At 41.7% G+C, this 18,462-nt stretch overlaps 1 protein-coding gene across 1 annotated transcript in view; it reads right to left on the bottom strand.

The window, feature by feature from the left end:
- LOC134220702 (zwei Ig domain protein zig-8-like) overlaps positions 1-18,462 on the bottom strand; it is a 623,811-nt gene that overhangs the window by 549,096 nt on the left and 56,253 nt on the right. The window contains exon 3 of the mRNA XM_062699803.1: positions 9,935-10,576. Coding sequence (XP_062555787.1) covers positions 9,935-10,025 — 91 coding nt within the window. The 5' untranslated portion in view covers positions 10,026-10,576. The remainder of the gene's footprint in view (positions 1-9,934; positions 10,577-18,462) is intronic.

Here is an 18,462-nt window from a genome sequence, read left to right as displayed (position 1 = left end):
ACCGATCTCTATTCGATCGGGTACCCGACACCAACATCCGGCTTCTGGCAACGTTCTTCTTGTCTGTCACTCTCTGACACTCCACATCGAACCAACTCGTCCGGGGTCGCCTCTGTGCAGTGCCTACCACTTCTTGTGCTGTTGTGCTCACCGTTCCATCGTTGTTATCGTTATCCGTTCGTCGAGTTTCTGGCGGTACTCAGCCGATACTCCTTCCGCCGACAACCGCTGGATATTGTAACGCATCGTCCGTTGTGATCTTTCGTTCGATACAGTTGATAATCGTGATCGAATTTTACTGACAACGAGGTAGTGATCAGAGTCAATGTTCGGACCTCTGAATGTCCGCACATCGATAACATTCGAGAAATGGTGCCCATCCACCAGAACATGGTCTATCTGGATGCAAATTTCACCATTTGGGTGTCTCCAGGTGTGCATTCGGATATTCCTTCGTGCAAACTAGGTGCTACTGATGGCCATCCCTCTGGCAGCAGCGAAGTTTACTAGCCGTTGACCGTTGTCATTGTATTGGTAGCGGAGTGAAGGTTCTCCCTACCAATTATGGGACGGAAAAAGTCCTCTCTATCGACCTGAGCGTTAGCGTCTCCTATAACAAATTTCACGTCATGCTTTGGGCACTCTCCATAGGCTTTATCAAGGTATTCATAAAAGGTGTCCTTCACGTTGCCGGATTTATCGTTTGTCGGTGCGTAAACGTTGATTAGGCTGTAATTAAAGAATTTGCCCCGTATCCTCAACACACAGATTCGTTCGCTAATGGGTTTCCACCGCATCACTTGCTTGCCCATCACTACGAAACCAACTCCATGCTCTGCTTTTCCGCCGCCGATAGATGTTATACTTGAACGCAGTGTTGGTCGTAGGGTCCACGGCTAGGAATTCACGTTCTCCGGATCTGGGCCATCGGACTTCTTGAATAGCGGCCACGTTCACTTCAACCTTCTGCAGTTCGCGAGCCAGAAGGCTCACTTAGGGTCTTGACATTCCAGGTACCGAGTTTCCAATCATAGCCCTAATTTCGTTGCCAGTCGTTTGCCAAAAATAACGTTCTCTTTTTATTTATCGCGTTACCTACATCGCGCTGGTGGGGCTACCACCGCGATACAGCATTTCGTTAATCAGCCGCTGGGTACCAGGCAGACGCTGTTTGAACAACACATCCTGGTGGCGTCCGAGGCGTACCTTCTCACTCTAGCTGATGTCAGAAAGACAACAGTGCCCAGGCTGCACTACCAGCTAGGTACACAACCCTTAGCTGGCAGTCTTTTGTCATCGGACGACCCGTGGAAGCGTGAGATAGGAACTTGTGGGGACCAGAGCTCTGTTGGACACTCTTTCCTTGATGTCAACCCACCATTTTGCTGTAGTGTCCTGAAAATGATAATGAAAATTTGGCTCATTCTATCTCATTCCAGTTCGAGACAGCAACACGTACGGACGTGTTTTTTGCTCGCGCATTTTTTCGAAGTATTTTTTCTCGTTCGTTCGCTGTTTACGTTTTCGCTTGTCGCGTTGGCGTTATTTTCTCCCGGACCCGTCATGGGAGACTCGGTGGCCGATTCGGTCGCTGGAAAAGTGCCTAAGCGCACTGCTCTTGGAGGCGCGGGTAACCCCTCCAAGCAGCTTTTGCAGAGCAACGTGTTCTCGCCGTTGCCGCTTGATGACGCCGGCAATCCGCCGAAAAAGAGGAAGAAGCAGCAATCGCAGCTGCCGCAGGTGCAACCGGAGCGGAAGGAGAAGTGCCCGCCCGTGTTTGTGAAGGGCGATCCGCCGGATTTACGCCCAAAAATTCGCCAGCTGATCGCTAAGGGGCTGAAATGTACCTTTCGGCTCTGCAGCGAGGGCGTGAAAGTGATGCCGGCCAACAGGGACCATCATCAATCCGTCGTGGAGTTCCTCCTACATAACAAACCTGAGTGACCACGTCTCGCAGCCGGTTGTCTACCTGGAGCTCAGTTCGGATCACTACCCGGTGGTGGCGGAACTGGGCTCCTCGGTCAATCGGCACCAGCAATTACGGCGAAACTATCACCGAGTGAACTGGCAGCGGTTCCAGCAGTGCATCGATAACACCGTCGACTACGAGGTGCGTCCGGAGACGCCGGAAAGTATCGACCGCCAGCTGTGCGCCATAGAAGAGGCAATCTCGGTGGCCAGATAGCAGCATGTCCCGGCGGCTCGGCAGGTAAGCAACTCCTTGAACATCGATATACTCACCAAAGATTTGATTCGATTGCGGAATGTCACTCGCAGGCAGTTTCAGCGTACTGGACTGCTTGAGCTTAAGGCACACTGCAATCGAATTACAGAAATTATCAAGGCCAGAATGGTGGACCTCAAAAATAACGACTTCTCGAATAAGATCCGCACTCTCCCAGATTATGCTAAGCCATTCTGGAAAATGACCAAAATTCTAAAATCCAAGCCTCGGCCCATTCCACCTTTGATCCCGCTAGACAATAATGGATCTAAGGATCGCTTGATAACTCCTGCAGAGAAGGTCGCTGAAATAGGTCGTCACTTCGTCAGCTCACACAATCTTGGGCAGAACATCGTCAGTCCACACGAAGCAGCCGTCAACGAGCATGCTAACAACATCCATTTGATTCCCAACGACTTCTCGGAGGAGTTGGAGATCTCAGCTGACGAATTGACGGCCTATATCAAATCATCGAAGAACATGAAGGCCCTAGGCTTCGACAGCATCCTGAATCTCGAGCTCAAACACATGAGTGCTCTGTTCTTTGAGCATCTCTCGCTGATCTTTAATCAGTGTCTCCGGCTCAGCTACTTCCCATCGTCCTGGAAGTCAGCGAAAGTCATCCCCATCCGGAAGCCTGGGAAGGATCCTTCCTCCCCCAAAAGTTATCGACCCATCAGCCTTCTCTCAGGGTTATCCAAGCTATTCGAAAAAGCTATTCATCACCGGTTACTTGAGTCTGCCGAAAATCTCAACATCTTGCTCGAGGAACAGTTTAGTTTCCGACGCGGTCGGTCAACTGTACACCAACTGACTCGAGTTACTAACGTCCTCACATGGAACAAGTTTGTCTCAAAAACATCCGCCATGGCCTTACTCGATGTCGAGAAGGCATTTGACAATGTATGGCATGATGGCCTGGTGTACAAACTACAACGCTACAATCTTCCCAGCTACCTGGTGAAAATCATCAACAATTACCTGTCGGCAAGGACATTCCGGGTCTCAATCAGCGGAGCGAGTTCCAATGCGCACAACATCGTCGCAGGCGTCCCCCAGGGAAGTATCCTCGGGCCCCTGCTTTTCAATCTGTTCACCTCCGACATGCCAGAACCTCCAGAAGGCGGCGTTCTGTCTCTGTTCGCAGATGACACCTCTATCGTCTACAACGGTAGAGTGATCAGAGCGCTAGTGGCAAAACTCCAACGAGGCCTGGATGCCCTGACAGAGTACCTCACCAGCTGGAAGATCTGTATCAACGCGGCGAAGACCCAGGTCATCATTTTCCCCCACTCCAAATCCCCTAAACTTGATCCGCCTGGGGACTGTAAAATCATCCTCAATGGCACGACTGTGGAATGGGCCAATGAGGCCGACTACCTTGGCTTGACCCTCGACAGCAAGCTTATTTTCAGGCAGCAGGTTGACAAAACGGTGACAAAGTGTAATGTCTTGTTGAAACTACTGTACCCTTTGATCAACCGCCGGTCGTCATTGTCCCTGAAAAATAAGCTTGCTGTCTACAAGCAAATAATCATCGAATACGGCATGCCGGTCTGGGAGAGCTGCGCTAAAACCCACCACCTCAAACTTCAACGGGTCCAAAACAAATTCCTGAGGATGATCCTCAACACCCCTCCCAGGACAAGAACATCTGAGGTCCACCGTCTGGCCGGAATAAAAACCTTACATGAACGCTTTGGTGAGTGTAAAGAAAAGTTTAAGGTCCGTTGCTTGCACTCGGACCAACAAGCGCTTAGGGCGCTAGTTCCAATCTAGGTTATCAAATTTTTATTGTAAATATTAGTGTACATAGTAGTTAGGTTATCAAATTAAAAAAAAAAACACTAGCGCCTCCTGAAGGCCGTCATGATACATTATATTTTAAAAATTAAGTCAAACATTATAATTATAATAGTAACAATAATTGAAATTGAAGTTGGAGGGCCAACCGGCCGATCACTGTACATGTTAAAATTAATTGTAGAACCAAAAATGTTTTAAATAAAGAAGAATTTTACTACTACTACTGGCTCATTCTACTTCTGGCTAAATCGCTTTCCATTTCTTCCTTTCGGTTCTTCACTGTTCGTTTCTCATTCCCAAATTTTTTTTTTCTAATAATAATTTCTCACTTCGTCGACGTCTCATTTCTATTTTTTTTTTACTTCTCACATCACATTTATCACTTCTCATTTCTTGCGTATAACTTCAAACTTCTCACTATTTACAGTGAGAAGTTGAAAAAAAGTTAGTAGTGATAAAAGATGAACCAGAAGTGAGACGTCTCACTTTCTCACTACTCACTCCTCATTTCTCAATTCTAATTTCTCGAATCTTACTTCTCACTTGACACACTTAATGCTTGCTGATTTCTTACGTATTATTTCTTATTTGTCACTTCTCACAGTGAGAAGTGACATGTGAAAAGCGAGATATGAAACTTCACTACTCTGTAATTACTTCTCACTCCACACTTGCCACTATTCACACATCACATTTTTCTCACTACTCATTATTCACTTCTTATTTCTAACTTCTCACAGTGCAGTGGGAAGGAAAAAAATAGAAGTGAAAAAAAGATAAAATTAAAGGTGGAAAGGCAGAGGTTTCACTGTTAACTATCCACTTCAGACTTCGCACTTCACATTTCTTTCTTTTCACTACTAACTTATTACTTCACACTTCTTACTATTGAGAGTGAGAAGTTAGAACAAAAGTGAGTTGTGCGAAGTGACAAATTAGAAATGAGAAAAGAGGAGTGAGGTGTAAGAAATCAGAATGAGAAGTGAAAAATGAGGAAAGATAAGTGAGATGCGAGACGTATCATTTGTCACTTTATAATTCTTACTCTTCGTGTTTCAATTCTCAACTCTTGCTGCAAATTCCCACTTTTCCCTGCAATTTCTCACTTAACTTCTTATTTCTCACTTCTCACAATAATAAGTGAAATACGAGACGTCTCACTTTTCACTTTTACAGTTCACATCAATGTACACTTTCCTCTGTTCGTTACTTATTACCCATTTATCATTCTCCCCTCTTCCTTCACAAGCTGCAGAAAATTATTCGCATGGATGACATTAGTAATATGAAATTTTAGCTCATTATTCTGATAAGGTTTTGTTACTATTAGTGACTGGAAAGGCCCATTATGGAAAATAATTAGGTTCTTTTCAGAACCAAAATTTACCAGAAAAGATTATACCGAGACAAATTTTCTTCAAAGTGCAAATCAAAATTACTTGGTGACGGCAGAAATTTTCCGTCAGTAGCAGAATTACAAACGCATATCAGAGCGAGAGGTTGCAAAAAATTATTCGCATACATGCATTTACTCCACCGCGTTTGCAACCATCGACACATAACACCAAGGAACATGCAACCGATAATCCGAATGTTGCGAACGAAAAAGCTCGCGCGTGCGGTAGAGCAGCCTTCTTGTATTCAATAAAGAAGCCGCATCAGTCCCGCCTTCTTGTTAATCGGTATAAGTGCGAATATTATATGCAGCCATAACACCCAGCAAAGGGGCGGGGGTTTACATTTTTCCACGCGCGCGAGCCATTTCGTTCGAATCATTCGAATTATCGGTTGCAGGTTCCGCTGGCTATATCAAAAATCAATACTTTTTGAGTTTTCATATTTCGATCGTGAAAATGACGAAATAAAACACTGTGAAATGTCATACCAATAGTCGTTCCAAAAACTGTTGTCCACTACGGTAACGGCCGTATTTTTGACTGGGCTTATATTTTGGACAATCTTGTCGAATTTCTCATTTATATCGCACAAAATAAATCAATCAAGGAACATGTAAAGTTCATCCTAAAAGGAGACAAACCACAAGGTGTTTTATACATTTTCAAAACATAGCATTTTATGCAAGTAAATTAGGAATATATCTCGGGTACTTATTCAAAAGGACGTATGTGATTTTGTAAACAAAGATTCAAACGTCGATTTGTCAGATTTGAGAGCCCTCCAACGCAAACCATCACCATAGACAGATAGGGGGAGGCTTCGGCTACCTGTTGGTGGTGTTGGTTTGCGTGGGAGTGCCATCAGATTGGACAAATCGACGTTTGAATCTTTGTTTACAAAATCACATACGTCCTTTTGAATAAGTACCCGAGATATATATATATTTTCAAGCATTTTCCCATTCCTGCTGGATTAGACCAACACTAAGAGAATATTGTAACTTACTAAAACCCAATTTGAACAGTTTAATATCTCAAGCAAAATATTGCAAGTTTGAAAATAGTATCTCCGAGTTTTGTCCAAAATAGGTTCATTTCTCATTGAACCGATCATATTTTCGATTTAAAGTGCTAGATCTCTTAAACATTTGTTTTTACCAATCACTTGTTACTCTGGTATCAAATCGTTTATAAATTACCTTTCATTGATGGCACGGCAAATGCTGGGTAAAGCGTACCACTGGTACTTCGCGTACGTGTGGTGATCGAAAGGTGGAAGCAGCACTACGAGGAACATCTGAATGGCGCTGAGAGTACAGGCAGTGAAAGTCGAGGCAGCGGAGGAGATGACTACGTCAGTTCAGCGGACGATGGAAGCCAACCAGCCCCCACCTTGAGGGAAGTTAAGGATGCCATTCAACAGCTAAAGACCAATAAAGCAGCTGGTAAGGATGGTATCGGAGCTGAGCTCATCAAGATGGGCCCGGAAAAGCTGACCACTTGCCTGCACAAACTGATAGTCAGAATCTGGGAAACCGAACAGCTACCGGAGGAGTGGAAGGAAGGGGTTATATGCCCCATCTACAAGAAAGGCGACAAACTGGAGTGTGAGAACTTTCGAGCGATCACCATCCTTAATGCCGCCTACAAAGTGATATCCCAGATCATCTTCCGTCGTCTGTCACCATTAGTGAACGAGTTCGTGGGAAGTTATCAAGCCGGCTTCGTTGACGGCCGCTCGACAACGGACCAGATCTTTACTGTACGGCAAATCCTTCAAAAATGCCGTGAATACCAGGTCCCAACGCACCATCTGTTCGTTGATTTCAAGGCGGCATACGACAGTATAGACCGCGTAGAGCTATGGAAAATTATGGACGAGAACAGCTTCCCCGGGAAGCTTACCAGACTGATCAAAGCAACGGTGGATGGTGTGCAAAACTGTGTGAAGATTTCGGGCGAACACTCCAGTTCGTTCGAATCGCGCCGGGGACTAAGACAAGGTGATGGACTTCCGTGCCTGTTGTTCAACATTGCGCTAGAAGGTGTCATGCGGAGAGCCGGGTGTAACAGCCGGAGTACGATTTTCAACAGATCCAGTCAATTTATTTGTTTCGCGGATGACATGGACATTGTCGGCCGAACATTTGCAAAGTTGGTAGAACTGTACACCCGCCTGAAACGTGAAGCGGCAAAAGTTGGACTGGTGGTGAATGCGTCAAAAACAAAGTACATGCTTGTGGGCGGAACCGAGCGCGACAGGGCCCGCCTGGGAAGCAGTGTTACGTTAGACGGGGATACCTTCGAGGTGGTCGAGGAATTCGTCTACCTCGGATCCTTGCTAACGGCTGACAACAACGTTAGTCGTGAAATACGAAGGCGCATCATCTGTGGAAGTCGGGCCTACTACGGGCTCCAGAAGAAACTGCGGTCGAAAAAGATTCGCCACCGCACCAAGTGTGTCATGTACAAGACGCTCATAAGACCGGTTGTCCTCTACGGACATGAAACATGGACAATGCTCGAGGAGGACTTGCAAGCACTCGGAGTATTCGAGAGACGGGTGCTTAGGACCATCTTTGGCGGTGTGCAAGAAGACGGTGTGTGGCGGCGAAGAATGAACCATGAGCTCGCCCAACTCTACGGCGAACCCAGTATCCAGAAGGTAGCTAAAGCCGGAAGGGTACGATGGGCAGGACATGTTGCAAGAATGTCGGATAGCAACCCTGCAAAGATGGTGTTCGCTTCCGATCCGGCAGGTACGAGACGGCGTGGAGCGCAGCGAGCGAGATGGGCAGACCAGGTGCAGAACGACTTGGCAAGCGTGGGGCGTATCCGAGGATGGAGAGATGCGGCCTCGAACCGTGCATTGTGGCGTCAAATTGTTGATTCAGTGTTATCTGTTTAGATGTTAACTAAATAAATGAAATGAATGATGTAAATACGAGTTGGTTCCTATAAAACCAACGTGTTACAGTTTTTATTATTTTCATACGAAATTCGGCATTCGGAAGCTGACAAGAACCAATTTTTGGCTTCGTCCATGCTGCTTGCCAACACAACAAAGTTCCGCGTTCTAAGATTATGTTTTGTTTCAAAAAAATATGTGTAGGATGCAAGGAAGAACCGCGCAACCTAGTATGCACTATCAATGACGTAAATGAAACGGATCTGGCAAACTGGATAAAAAAAGATGGCTCGGTAAGGGCCATCGGTGACCAGGTGCATACGTCAAGACCGCGTGCAGCACTTTATTTTTGCTTTAATCATGTTGTACCGAGTGGTTTTGAGATTGATATAAGTTTCAATGTTCTTAACTTGTTGGTGTTTGCCAGCTAGGGATATTAAAACTTAAATCAATTTCAAAATCTTTCGGTAAAACATGATCAAAGCAAAAATAAAATTCTAAGCTTTAGCTTTGAGAAGCAATTCGAGGAGAAAACGCACTAACATAATTCTGCAAAATGATTTGTGTGGTCCAAAATATGTTCAATAGGTGGTCCAAAATAAAATCTTGCATATCTTCAGAATTTGTGATACTCTTGTGTCTATCTGTAGGATTTAAAACAATTTTTTTCTACGAATCCTACACATTAGGGACTTGAACAATCGTTATTACAAAATCTCACTATTATTCGAAAAAATGTTCAATCCTCTCCTTAAGCGGCCCAAAATATCTCCTTTACCCTAGTGTTCACCGTTTTCCCACTAACAAATCCGAAAAATGTAGGACTAGCCCCCTCTCGCCCCGCATTCTGGCTCCGTCGGTGACGCTCACTCGGCCGATGGGTCAGTATGAGACACAATGCCATCGAAATCAGAATGGGGCATTCATTCGAGTGGATCGATATTTACCGATCCGCTTCCGGATGAGTTCTCTTGTGAAAGTTGATTGAAGATTGGTTTGGTCGCAAATATCTAAACTGAAGAATGTGCCTGGTTTGCTTTATGCTGTGAAGCAGCCGTTCGTTCCTTCGGAGAATTGTTTTGTTTGTGCACTCCGCATGCGTATCGTTTTCTATAGTCCACTCCACTATGGAGATACACGTGTTATTTACGAAACAACAGTTGAGGGGCTCTCCGAAGCATGTTATTTACATGTGAGTGGATGTGCCAAGTCATACAGCAAATAGAACCCCAAATGATTGTTTCAAGATGAATATACATATTTGCGTAAAATGAATACGGCTATGTGTTCTGATACTCGATTCACTCGAATAACTTGTGAGCAGGGCTGAATAACAACGTATTAAAAACATAATACGTTTTATGGTTGCGTTCAACAATGATGAAACAGTAATTTGAATAATCTTTCTTATTATCGGTATCGGTATGAAACACTTAAAGGCTCAGTGGTGGATCGAGAATATGTGTTTAGACTGTCAACCTGCTGTTTCCGAAACTCTAACAATATTATGTAAATTAGTAAGTAGGTAAAGATTCACTCTCCTGAAATAATTCAATAGAAAACAATAAAAGACGAGCAATCTATATAACAATTAATTACCTGTGCACATAACAAGTAGGAATCCTATCAGCAACCAGAATCGTCCGCCATCAAAACTGGCGTGATTTTGCAGAAGCACCATTGTTGACATCGATTAGTTTCCGCAGGAGATAGATTAGATAACAATTTTTATTTTTCAATTGCGCATCAACAGCACACTGACAAAAACTTATCCACTATTCGGTGAAGCGACATCTCTGTAAACTTTTTTCCATTTCCATTTTCCGATTGATGGTGACTTTCAGCGCTCAACTGTTTCAAACTTCTATGCTTTTTTTGCAGCTTGTAAACCGGTATTTATCTTTGCGTTAGCTCTATTCTTTGAACAAAAAAATATACATACACTTGTAACCTCATTCTCGCTACATCTACATTCGGAACCACCCTCGAAAGCTGTGTTAGCAACGGCTTGTGTGCCGGAAACTCCGAACCAACCGAGTACGAGCCGTTACCTCGATGGCAACGAGATGTTAACAATTTCACTTTTTGTCACTTTTGCATTGCACGATTTATTTTATCTTCTAACATTTTGCTTCTGCTCGCGGTACCCGCGGTTCTGCTTGTGGGAGGAAAAATCGCTTGATTTGTTCAGTATTTTTTCTCTACCAGGAACTGTTGATTTAACCTAGATTTGCGGGCCGGCTGAAATAGAAGAGAAAACGGTAAAATTATAAATGAATGCAAAGTAGACGTTAAAAAATCTTATGGTGATGTGAAGTATTGTTTGCTGTTATGTGAATGCTGAAGAAATATTGTATAAAATATCATGGAATTCTTCCTGCCATTTTTCATGCTTCAGACTTCTTCGACAAGTTAAAATACACGAAAGTTGTATATTTTATGTTGAAAGTGAATCCCACTAAAATCCAATTTTCCCGAAGGTTCTGGGTATCAAATCAGAATAAAAACACAAAGGTGCAGCCAAACGGGTTGTACGCAAAGGTGACGTTGAACTAAGTAGCTGTTTGTAATGTACAGTTTTTCGACTTTTCTGTTCGATGAGACCAAAGCATGCGCTTTCAAGCCCAGGGTGAATCTGTTTCGTTGTTTATCCTGTGCTCCTGAGATTGAGTGAGCATTCGAACCCTTGTGATGTATAATATTTCAGACCAACTTTTGAATAGGTTGATGAAAATAAAATTTTCAAATAATCGACGATAATCAACACTCGGGATAGGGATTTTTTCGACTTTTTGCGAATAATCAACTTCGTTGATTTCCGCGGAATATCCGGCGACAGAGATCTGACATCCCGCGCCTTGATCTGAGGATCCTTGAACTTGACTCTTTCATTTTGATCTGATCTGTGGAAGAGGCGAAAGCGGTCCTAGTTTATTCCCGCGCCGTGGTGTGAAGTTCAGGTGTGGACTTAGAAAAAACGTGAAGATTTTCTGCCTTACTAATTTGGATTTTCCCCCATTTCCCTCAAACAGTTAGGCAGGCAAGTTAGAGAGCCTAGTGTGTGCAAGTAACGTAGAGTAGTGCGTGCGTTGATTTTGGAAGCTAAAGGTAATTCTGGTGTTACATAAATGTGCAATGTGAGTAGAAAATAATTGTCATGCAATGGCATGGTCTTGAACAGATTGGTAGCGAATGTTGTGAGGCCCGTCACACCACAACCCCCGTCAGCGACCGCCTTCGACCCCACCCTCGACCAAGCGAGTTATCGTCGGCCCGTTTGTGAACGAGATTCCACGGTAAAAAAAAGTTTCCCGGAGCCGGATTCGAACTGGCGATCACAACGTGTAAGGCGCGCACGGTACCACTACGCCACCGAAAAGAGACGCCCGCCCGCAGGAATCATACCATGTCCTTTGAGACGCCCATCCCCAGTGTAGGAAGCGTTCCCGTCGTGACGAACAACGGCGACGTACCAATGAGCCAGCCGTAGCGTTTCTCGCAGTCCACCGGAGTAAGAGGACCGCGTACTGAACGCGGCGACAACCAATCTTTGGACGCCGAGCTCCTATGAAGTAAAGTAGACAAACCGTGAGTACATGCAGATAAACTTTTTCCCAAGCGGCCTACCCTGAGTTGAACCGTTAGTGTGGCCGCCGTTTATTTAGCCCCACTCACTGTTCGTTCGTCCATTCGTCGCTAATCGTCAAAAAAAATTGCACACCCTCATTGTGCACCCAAAATGAAGTTTCCGCAAAGTTAGTCAGATTGAGAGAAAACCTGTAGAGTACGCCCACCAACACACGAACAAATCCATGTCGATAAAGAAGAGGAATAAATTTGTATTGTAAAATGAAATAGAATCCGTTCTTTTTTGAATCCTGTGATCGAAAACACTTCGGCAAGGAAGTATCTGGACAGTTCCTCAGGAGCGAATTCTGATGAGGTAAAAGTAGCAGATTCTTCACGTTTTCGAGTCGTTTTTTGAAGTTTAGCAGGTTTATTTACCAGGGACCAACCACGGATAGCTTTTTATTCGAACTGGATCGTTCTAAGTGTTTTAGGGTCAAGCGTCCGGTGATGATAGCAGCCACGAAGGCATTATTGTCGTCGTCGGTGGGAATCAGTATTCTGAACACTGACGCTTTCCTTTGTCTTTCCTTCCAGTCGTGAATCCCTTGCACTCCCCTGCCGTTTCCCTCCCATTTTTGGGAAAACTTGAACCCTCCCCATAAGGGTCTCATAGGTCGGGCAACCCATAAACGTGGTAGATGGTCTCCTTCGGGAGTGGCGCTTAAGCCATTTTTACTTCTTCCGGGGAACTCGTGAGGCTGCCGGGTTGCAAGGTACCATCATCGGGGATGACAATGGGTCAAATAGGGGTGAAATGGGCTACGTTTTCAACAACTTATAATTTCTTTATAATGGAATTAATGTATCTAATGGCAAGGAAATTGTATTATAAGAATCTTTTTTGAAAGATTTGGACATCGAACCTACATACTGTTCATGAGAACGATGGCCCAAGCTTGACTTGATCCTACAACTTTATATGTCTACACAGGCTCTTTCCACCAATATGCAATATGCATATGCATACCATGATTATTAATTAACATAATTGTTCGTACCACCGTAACTATCGAATTATGCAATTATTTGTGTTACGCACTGTTTGGAGTTAAAAGGCCATTCTAGGCCACTAGTCATTCAGCATCACCGTCCCGAGAACTGATTAAAAAAACATACAATGCTGTCGCTTGATCATTCCGGTGGCTGCTGCATGCCCACTGTAAATTGATTATTGATTGATTGAATGCCCATGAAATAAAGGAGAAATCTCTAGGAAATGGTAAAATCTAGATTTTGCTTTAGAAGCATGTGTAACCAGTCGTTTAGTAATGTTCACTCTGCTCTCAGAAATTCCAACCACAGATAATAATTATGAGGAAAATCCGGTATGATACGTTGGAAATTTAGCTAGCTAGTAGGAACAATCTGAAACCATATCACGGTGCGCCGGTAGACCGTTATTATAAAATAAAAATGTCCATCAAAACCAAGTACAGGGCTCGATTCCTGTGGTAATTCTGCACCTCTGGACCATCTTTTAAAAAAAATCCCTAGGAGGAATCTCGAGAAATCTTGATTTGAAGTTTTTAATTAAGAAATTTAAAAATAACCTATATTTTAATTCAATAATATCCCCAAAATGTCTTCAAAGCCGTCCAAAAAGTGGTCCAAGTTGTTTTCAACCAGTTTGCATTTGTTGCCTCTATTACAATTATAATTTCTTACAACTAATTAAGCTCACCAAACTGACTTAGGTATGTTTTTTGTATGACTTGAAGCCGTCTATCTTCAAGTATGCTCCCTCTCGTTCAGAACCATTCATGAATTCACGTGCAGGCTGCAGATTCTTTGTTGAATGCCATTTAGATTAAAGTTTGTTTTTATTGTATTCACAAATGTATTCGAGCATCAGAAGTAAAGATTGGAGTACGGAAGAAATTGATGAAAAAAAAAACAACAGCTTAAAGATTTGTTTAAAGTAGTGTAGTTGTTTAGTATTATATAAAAGATTAGATCTTCGTCAGATGCTGCAACAATTGAATTGACGGAGCAGCTTTATCAAATTCTGAGATTTCCCCGCAAAAGGATCATCGGACTGGTAATGACTCCAAAGATGGCGGTAAGGAAAAGCTACGATTTTCAAGAGTGAGCTCGGCATATAGAATGAGATCTCGAGAACCAAGGAAAACATCAGGAAAAATGCACAAGAGAAAGAAAGAATTTTACAAGCTTTGTGCATATTCTTTTGGGTTTTCGGTTACGATGAAGACAGAATATTCAATTTTTGAAGTTTTAAAAACATTTTAATAAAGAAACAAAATGAACCTTCGCTTATCTCCGCCACTATACATCTAGTTCGGAATTGTTAATACGATTTTAAAGCTGCTCGAGAAGCGCCATGTTGAGTAAATTTATGGGTAAACCAAGTACAGATGGCAGATGGCATCAACAAATTGCAGAGTTCACTAGAATCCCGATCTTTTACGTCACGGTAAGTTACTCTGCTTAAACATTAACAATTTTCTAATTAATATTTCAATCAGCAGGTTCTGAATGATTTCAAAAAAGTGTACGCAAGATACAGCTCTTTGAAACTCGAGCATGGTTTTGAGGAAGCAATTGATTGCTTTGTTAGCAGCTGGAAAAAGTCGAATTATCATGTTTCAGAGTTCTGTAGAGGTACCGGAATAGGTCTTGGCTTACATATCTCTGTAGTATATAAGATCAGGTCTATAAGCCATAATTAAATTTCCAATTTGAATATACTCTTTTGTTGTGGTTTCTTCCAAACGTGTAGCGAGCTACCTTAGGTTCAAGGATACTTTATTCCATCTCTAATGTAAACAGTTTGAGATGATCGTGTAAACGCGGGAGTTGAGACTAACGGTCGACTGGAAATCTCGATCGGGTCACGACAATGACGCAGCCGGTAGTTAATTAAAACTACGCTTTTTGTGATTGTGTTTGTGCTCCCCGAAATTAAAATTGAAGTGGAATAGAAAATCAATCAGGTAAATATGTAAAAGCGAAGTGAAAAAGCGAAATTACAACAAAAAAGATAGATTGTTTACGTCTCCGGTAGGCTCCCTGACGGAAGGACAGAGGAGTAGGCTGGGAGACTGAAAAATGCAAAAAAGAGGGCACAATGAGAACACAAAAAAGGCAAAATGTTTATGTCTCCGGTAGGCTCCCCGACGGAAGGGCAGAGGAGTAGGCCGGGAGACTGAAAAGTGCAAAAAAAGAGGGCACAATGAGAATATCAAAAAGATAAAGTGTCTCCGGTAGGCTCCCTGACGGAAGGGCAGTGGAGTAGGCCGGGAGACTGAAAAGTGCAAAAAAGAGGGCACAATGAGAATACAAAAAAGGCAAAGTGTTTATGTCTCCGGTAGGCTCCCTGACGGAAGGGCAGTGGAGTAGGCCGGGAGACTGAAAAGTGCAAAAAAAGAAGGCTCAATGAAAATATAAAAAAAAGACAAAGTGTCTCCGGTAGGCTCCCTGGCTGAAGGGCAGAGGAGTAGGCCGGGAGACTGAAAAGTGCAAAAAAGAGGGCACAATGAGAATACAAAAAAGGCAAAGTGTTTATGTCTCCGGTAGGCTCCCTGACGGAAGGGCAGAGGAGTAGGCCGGGAGACTGAAAAGTGCAAAAAAAGAAGGCACAATGAGAATATAAAAAAGATAAAGTGTCTCCGGTAGGCTCCCTGACGGAAGGGCAGTGGAGTAGGCCGGGAGACTGAAAAGTGCAAAAAAAGGGCACAATAAGTATACAAAAAAATTGGAATTGGATTGGATTTGGATGGGATTTGAATCGGATTCACAATGGATTTAAATTGAACTAGATTTGGATCGGAATTTAGTTTGGTTTTTAATTAAATTTGTATTGGATTTTAATTGGCTTTGGATTATATTTAAATTGGTTTGTGTTTTTATTTGAAATTGTTTTGGATTGGATTTAGTTTGGATTTGGATTAAATCGCATTTGTATCGGAATTTTGATTGAATTTAAATTGAATTTGGATTGGATTTGCAGTAGATTCTAATTGGATTTGGATTGGATTGGATTAGATTTGGATTGGATTTGGATTGAATTTTGATTGGATTTGGATTGGATTTGGATTGGATTTGGATTGGATTTGGATTGGATTTGGATTGGATTTGGATTGGATTTGGATTGGATTTGGATTGAATTTGGATTGGATTTAGATTTGGATTGGATTTGGATTGGATTTGGATTGGATTTGGATTGGATTTGGATTGTATTTGGATTTGGATTGGATTTGGATTTAAATTGAACTTGGATTTAATTTGGATTGGACTGTATAAGATTTGGATTTAATTGGACTTTGATTGAATTTGAATTGGATTCAAATTGAATTAAGATTAGGTTTCGACTGGATTTGGATTTAAATTGTCGACTGGATTTAGATTGGATTTAAATTCGATTTGGTTTAAAATTTTTTAGATAAGATTTTGATTGTATAGGAATTGGATTTGGGTTGCATAAGGATTAGATTAAAATTGGTTTTGTAATGAAATTTGAATTGGAGTTTAACTGAATTTGCATTGTACTTGTAATGGTTTCTTATTGGCTTTTGATTTAGATTAAAGTTTAATTCAAATTGGATTTGGATTGAATTTGAATAATTTGGTTTTGGGTTTTGGGATTGGTTTTGAATTGGATTGTAATAGATATGAATTAGGTTTAGGCTTGGATTTTATTTAGATTTGGATTGGGTTTAGATTATATTTAGCTTGAATTGGATTTGTATCGGAATTTGGGTTGAATTTTAATAAAATTTTGAATGGATTTGGATTGGATTTTGATTGAATCTAAATCGAATTCACAATGGATTTGGATTGAATTAGATTTGGATCGGAATTAAGATCTAATTTGGATTGGATTGTGTAGGAATTTAATTATTTTTCTCATGATTTCAGTTGTTTCATGGATGTTTTGAATTTTGTGTGAAGTAATTGATGTGGATGATATTTTTCCAATGATCAAAAATATATAGCAATAATGTAATTTTTCGTTCATTGTATATCTGGAGAGTAGAGGAGGAGAAGAATGTAGTATATAAGATCAGGTCTATAGGCCATAATTAAATTTCCAATTTGAATATACTCTTTTGTTGTGGTTTCTTCCAAACGTGTAGCGAGCTACCTTAGGTTCAAGGATACTTTATTCCATCTCTAATGTAAACAGTTTGAGATGATCGTGTAAACGCGGGAGTGAGTTCAGTTTGCTGAGTATTGTTGAGACTAACGGTCGACTGGAAATCTCGACAATCTCAAACATGCTTTTTTTAATCCGTTGATTAGAACTATGACAATATTTGGCAGCAAAGATTGGTTAATAAGTGCTGTGATCGAGTATAACAGCTTCTAACTACTATTATTCTACACGAAGTCTGGTTTTACTGCTCTCCATTATGAACATAGACACTATATTAAAATTAATTTTTACCTTAAACATGGAAAGCAACACTTATACTTAACTCGAGCAACTTAGCCATACATAAACATACTTAAGATAAGATAAGTCAGTTGTAAATATTTATGGTTCTAATAACGGCAACGCGTGCTTAAGGCCATCTTTGGCGTTGTTCAAGAGAATGGTGCTGTGGCGGCGAAGGATGAAACAAGAGCTCGCCCAGCTCTGCGGCGATCCAGTACCCAGAAGGTAGCTAAGCTGGAAGGGTACGATGGGCAGGGCATATTTCAAGAATTCCGGATAGCAACCCTGCAAAGCAGGTGGTTACTTCCGACCCGGCAGGTACAAGAAGAATTGAAGGACATCTATCTAGGTGGACTAGTCAGGGTTTTTGGTGATATTTTTGGATTCTTATATGGATTTTTTAAAATTTTTTAACTAAAAACTTCAAATCAAGATTACTCGAGATTTCTTCTAGGGATTTTTTTAAAAATTGGTTTTGATGGACATTTTTATTTTATAATAACGGTCTACCGGGACACCGTGCATATATTACTAGACTGAAACTGATATTAATAAATATTGTTTATAAACTAAATCATGCAATTAAATAAAAATCATGCAAAATTATTTAAAGCTAGATAGAAGGACGGCACAACGGTCAAATTAAAATAAAGCACAAAAAACTCGACGTAGGTATATTTGTAAATCCTACAGATTTCAATAAACTCTAAAAAGCTTTCAGAGTTCTTTGTTTTTCATAGGTTTTCTCGGTCTCAATAACTACACACTAACATTACTATCCTTTCCCAACTGGCTGGCGCCTTTATTGATCTAAATTTTAGTGCTGTGGTAAATCCCAACCTTTATTCAGTTGGATCGTAGCGCAATTTACACCAATTCTGATCAGTCAATCATAGACAAGTACAGTCCAGTTAAGCTAAGTTAATCTAAGCTATATCCTTGTTTAGATGTTCAACTTTTATTCAATTCGCTTATTCTTATGAAATTTCAGAAATTCTCTGAGCCTAATCTAGCAGATATAATTACGCAGTTCCAGCAAATTTTCCACAATTTTATGGAAGTGCAAAAACTATTAGAAACTTCAAGACTTTTTGGAAAATTT

Source organism: Armigeres subalbatus, chromosome 3 (genome assembly GCF_024139115.2).
Source record: "Armigeres subalbatus isolate Guangzhou_Male chromosome 3, GZ_Asu_2, whole genome shotgun sequence".
NCBI classification, from domain to species: domain Eukaryota; kingdom Metazoa; phylum Arthropoda; class Insecta; order Diptera; family Culicidae; genus Armigeres; species Armigeres subalbatus.
This window is presented reverse-complemented; position numbering and strand designations above follow the sequence as displayed.